Below are 5,341 nucleotides of genomic sequence, written 5' to 3' on the forward strand. Positions count from 1 at the left end.
CAAGGCCTCTATTTTCCTCTACCCATGTTGCACTTGCTGTTGTTTGGTCGCTAAGTCGTGTCTGCCTCTTTGAGACCCCATGGACTGCATCACCAACTCAAAGGACGTGAGTTTGCGCAGCACACCAGGCTTCCCTGTCCTTCACTGTCTCCCTGAGCTTGCTCAAACTCATGTCGATCGAGTCGGTGAGGCCATCCAACCATCTCATCTTCGGTCGTTCACTCTCCTCCTGCCTTCAATCTTTCTCAGCATCAGAGTCTGTTCCAATAAGTCGGCTCTTAGGGGACAGTTCGGTCTAGTGAGGCTGTTAGAGGCACATGAAGCACAGAAGCCAACTTTAATCTGTCCAGCAGCGGGTCCTGCCCATTCAGGTCTCCAGTCCTGTCTGCTGGAGACGAAGAGGATGCACATCCCTTGATTGGCTGTCAGAGCAGCTTCCTCCCCTCAGAGCTGAGCCTTTCTGCTTCGAATACCCTGAAGACCTAAATCTCTAGAGCCTCCATCTGCTTTTATCTACTTTTCAGCTATCCAGGTGACATGTCCTCTAGCTGGCTTCTGGCTTCAGACAGACTAGAATCCCCTTTAATTATCCTGCTGGCATGGTTTCTCTGACGGTCTCCTGGGGGACCCAGGGAGTCATCTCTTGTTTACAGGTAAATAATGAGTCATGAAATATATTTACATACCAGGACTTCAGCAAGATTTCAATAAAGATAACTAGTGCAGGGTAAAGCTGCTTCCCAGGGAGGACGGATGATTCATCACACGTTTAAGAAAAGACAAGCCTCGTTTCCTCCCCAGCTTGAGGGGATACATGCTCTGTACTCTGTGATCTCCAAGTGGGAGGGACTTGGCCACCCCTGGGCCCAGAGAAGGAGTGTCAACCGCACTTGCGAACTGAAGGTTGCCTGCAGTTATGCCCTGCTGTCTGCTGGCCCTTCTTCTGGGCACTTTCTTAGGTGGGTTCTCCTCTCTAGAGCTCACTGTCTGAATCCAGAGCCTTAGCTTTTGGTTGACTCCATTTGGTACACGCTTCCAGTGGTCTGGAATGAATATGGGAGTTTAGTCTTGGTGGCTAGTGTGCTGAGTCTTGGTTTTCTCCATCTCCAGGAAGGAGTTTGCTTTCTTGGTCTCTTCTTGCCCAAGGACCCTCCCAGTCTACTCCCCATGATGATTTCTGTATGCCTGAGCCATGGAAGGGCTTTGAACCATCCCTCTCTCAGGATGGGAAGGTGAGCTGGGATGGGTTTCTTCCATCTAAATGGCCTTTTATGCTTCCCTCAGGAGTCAGAGCTCAGACCATCCATCAATGGCCATCCACCAGGGTGCAGCCTGCAGGCAGCCCGCTCTCTCTGGAGTGCACCGTGAAGGGGACATCAAGCCCCAACCTGTACTGGTACCGGCAGGAGGCAGGGGGGAGCCTCCAGCTGCTCTTCTCCTCTGTTGGTGTTGACCAGATAGAACCTAGGGAGTTCCAGAACTTCGAAGCTTCCAGGCCCCAGGACGGCCAGTTCATCCTGAGTTCTAAGAAGCTGCAGCTCAATAACTCTGGCTTCTACCTCTGCGCCTGGAGTCTCACACTGCGCTGGGTGGGGCAGACATCCGTGCAGAAACCCCATCCTCTCCCACGCCCTCCTCACCCCCTGCAGCAGCTCTCACTCAGGGACTGGGTGGAGGATGTCTGTCGCTGGGTTTCTGACTGTCAGCCAGCGTGAGGGCAACAGACTCAAGCCAGAGTCTCCAAAAGAACTTAACTACGTTCTTGTTTTTTGCTTAGTCACCCAGTTGTGCCTGACTCTTTTGCGACCCCATGGACTGCAGCCTGCCAGGCTCCTCTGTCCATGGGATTTCTCAGGCAAGAATACTGGAGTGGGTTGCCATTCCCTTCTCCAGGAGATCTTCCCAAGCCAGGGATTGAACCCGCATCTCCTGCAGTGGCAGGTGGATTCTTCACCACTGAGCCACCAGGGAAGCCCCACCGTGTTCGTAGGGAGAAGGGAAAAGATTTATGTACAGAGAACGGGTGACATTCAGGCACACGGTCAAGTTCCTGACGTGCGGATGTCTCGTCTAGGCTATCATGCTTCAGCCCTGAAAGTGTGCTGTTCCTTGCCCATCACCCTCTTCTCCCACATTCCTGTGGGTCTACGCTGGGGGCTGAGGTTGTGCCTATGCTGACGAGAGACGAGAGGAATAGCATGCACCCACACTGGGATGTGATGTGACGGGGGACCAGTGAGCAACTCTGCGGATGCCAACTCAGGTTACCTAATTAGTTACTTTTCATCACCTGGAAAAGTCTCCTGTCCTTGCTCTTTGTGTGAAGAATAGACATCTTGTGGAGGCTTTGGGCCAGGGAAGGAGCAAGATGATATTGTAGGGGCTACAAGAGTGATTTTTGTCAGTATCAGAAATGTGTACTTAGGAACACTGATTATTGTTTTGAGTTTTAGATTTTTTAAAAATTCCCATTCTATCGTGTCTCCTGCCTCTCCTTATAGCAATGGAGGGAGCAGAGAAGCAGATGGTGATCAAAGAGATGCAAGAGACCGGATAAAGGGAGCCTGTGTGTGTAAAGGCAAAACCCTGAAAGAGAGAAATTACTTGGATGGAAATAAAGGAGAAGAAAGGCTCATGGGGATGGCTGGAAAGAGATACCATAGTTACCTTGGCAACTGAGCCTCCTTCCTCATCCCACAGCCCCGCATCCCTCCCTCCTCCTCCTCGTTCCTAAAAAGATTTTCTTTTCTAATGTCCCTTCTGTTCCACGAGGGGGCACAAGAAGTCTTAAAATACTCTGTTCCTGGCATCATTTCATTTAGGACAATTCAGACATGTGTTTGTTTTCAATACCATTCACTCTGCAGAATAAAATCAGGCAGAGACACAAAGCAATCAAGTCAGTATTGAATAACGCCCAGGGGTCCTGTTGCATCTTAAGATCTACCATGTATTAAGTGGATATACGTGCTTGACACTCAGAGCCAACACAGGGATTAAAAAGAGCAATGAAATACACTCAAGATCGTGCTGGGTATGGTCACAGCATGGCATAGTTAAGACTCTTGGAATTTGAGCTTAGCAGATACATACTACTACATATAAAATAGATAAATGCCAAGGTCCTACCGTACAGCACAGAGAACTATATTCAATATTCTATAATAAACCATGATGGAAAAGAATATGGAAAAGGATGAATATATGTTTACGTATAACTGAGTATCCTTGCTGTAACCAGAAGCTAACACAACATTGTACATCAACTATACTTCAAGAAAAAGAATAAAAAATAGAAGTTGCAGGAAAAAAATCAAGGCACTTGGGTTGTTTTTTTTTTTCACCCCATGCGTGAAAATTTAAATTTTCTAAGTCAATCAGCAATGTTTACAGCCATAAAAATAAAGATGTATTTACAACTCAAGTTTGGTTCATACTTAGCAATAAACAGCATCTTAAGCCAATGTTTGGATGTTAGTTGATCACGGACTATAAGCAGAAACAGATCTCTCCCTGAAACAGGTTTAGTTAATAGATTTTAATATTTAGGGCAGTTTTAGATTGATATAAACTGAGGAGATAGTAAAGTTCTTGTATATGTCCATTTCCTCCCCAGCCTTCCCTGTTATTAAAAATATCTTATTTATATGAGTGTGGCATGCTTATTATTGATATATTATTATTGACTAAAGTCCATGGTTTACGTTAGAACTTTCTCTTTGTGTTGTACATCTCTGTGGTGTTTGACAAGTGTGTTGTGTCTTTTATTAACCATTACCGCTGTCATCAGCCATCATGCATGATGATAGTTTCACTGCCTGACAAATGCCCTGGGCTTATCTACTAATTTGTCTCTTCTTTCCCCACAAACCCTGGTAACCACCAATCTTTCACTGTCACTCTATTTTTTAAGACCTTTGAGTTTTGAGTTTAAATTTACTAGCTCTTATGACCTTGTGTTCATTTTCTAATCTCTCTGGAACTCATCTTCCTCTCCTGTGAAAATTTCCTTATTGGATCATTAAGTGTGTTGAATTAGATGGCATTTATGTTATGAAGCCCTATTATAGGGTCCACATTTCAAAAGACATTATTTTTGTCTCTGAGCTTACAAGATATTTGGATTACAGCTTACCCAAAAGAGGGCTTCCCTGATAGCTCAGTTGGTAAAGAATCCACCAGCAGTGCAAGAGACCTTGGTTTGATTCCTGGGTTGGGAAGATGCCCTGGAGAAGGGATAGGCTACCCACTTCAGTATTCTTGGGCTGCCCTTGTGGCCCAGCTGGTAAAGAATCTGCCTGCAATGTGGGAGACCTGGGTTTGATCCCTGGGTTGGGAAGATCCCCTGGAGAAGGGAAAGGCCGCCCACTCCACTGTTCTGGCCTGGAGAATCCCATGGACTATACAGTCCACGGTGTTGCAAAGAGTCGGACGCGACTGAGCGACTTTCACTTTACCCAAAAAAGAGAAAGACTTGCTTTTTTTTAATTCTCTGAGTTTTAAAGTCTTTGAGTTTGTTATAATATTGCTTCAATTTTACGTTTTGGTTGTTGGTCATGAGGCATGTCGGATCTTAGCTCCACAACCAGGGATGAAACACACACCCCCTGCATGAGAAGGCAAAGAAAGTCTCAACCATGGGACCACCAGGGAAATCCCAAAAGACTTTTTTTTAAAAAATTTTAAATTTAAACTCTGTAGTAATTACTAGTATTTTTAAGTGCCAAATGTACTTTAATAGTAAAAATATGAAACTTGTACCCTTCACTGTGCTTGTTCAGATATTCATCTTTTCTGCTGGGCCTTTATGTAGACCCAGAATGCTTCTTAACAGTGAGGTATTCCAGGGACTCACTACTATTCAAGGGGTATTGTACTATTCAAGAGTGTTGGTAGAAGGTTTAAAACAGATTATTTCTGTAAGAAATTCAGAAAAGTTCTGGAAAGCTTCAGAAGGAGAGAACTTTATCTCGAGGTTGAGTTTGGGGAGAGGCTAGTATTTAGATAAGCAAAATGACATTCCCAGCAGGAGAGTCAGTTTGAATAGAAATGCTGAGATCTCCATCAATATTGAAAGTGAGGAAGCAGTCTGGATCACGGCTCAGAGCAATAGAGAGATAGGACTGCATTCATTGGTAAAGGGAGGCTAGTTAAGGAGAGGCCTGCAAGCCATCCAAATTAATCAGAACAAGTTACTATCTGCCATGATATCTGTCCCATTCATAAAGAAGAGTCCTATTCCCATAACTGCTTCCACAATCTCTGGGCAACAGAAATCTACAACAAATGTAATGTCAGGAGACAAATGAAACCAGAGCAGGACAGAGGCTACTACTCAGAA

General features: G+C 45.2%; 1 protein-coding gene across 1 annotated transcript; it reads left to right on the top strand.

Moving 5' to 3' along the window:
- On the top strand, nt 856-3,464 carry LOC102180106 (T-cell receptor beta chain V region C5). Its single transcript, XM_013963475.2, has 2 exons — nt 856-959; nt 1,285-3,464. The coding sequence occupies exons 1-2, from the start codon at nt 917-919 to the stop codon at nt 1,713-1,715; spliced, it is 474 nt and encodes a 157-aa protein (XP_013818929.2). The 5' UTR covers nt 856-916; the 3' UTR covers nt 1,716-3,464.

This window comes from Capra hircus, chromosome 4, assembly GCF_001704415.2.
Source record: "Capra hircus breed San Clemente chromosome 4, ASM170441v1, whole genome shotgun sequence".
NCBI lineage: Eukaryota > Metazoa > Chordata > Mammalia > Artiodactyla > Bovidae > Capra > Capra hircus.

Bases quoted from the DNA above. Each gene is read 5' to 3' on its own strand.
- LOC102180106 (XM_013963475.2), top strand. From the start codon at position 917: ATGCCCTGCTGTCTGCTGGCCCTTCTTCTGGGCACTTTCTTAG. The intron at 960-1,284 runs GTGGGTTCTCCT...TGCTTCCCTCAG, and splicing joins TCTTCTGGGCACTTTCTTAG to GAGTCAGAGCTCAGACCATC.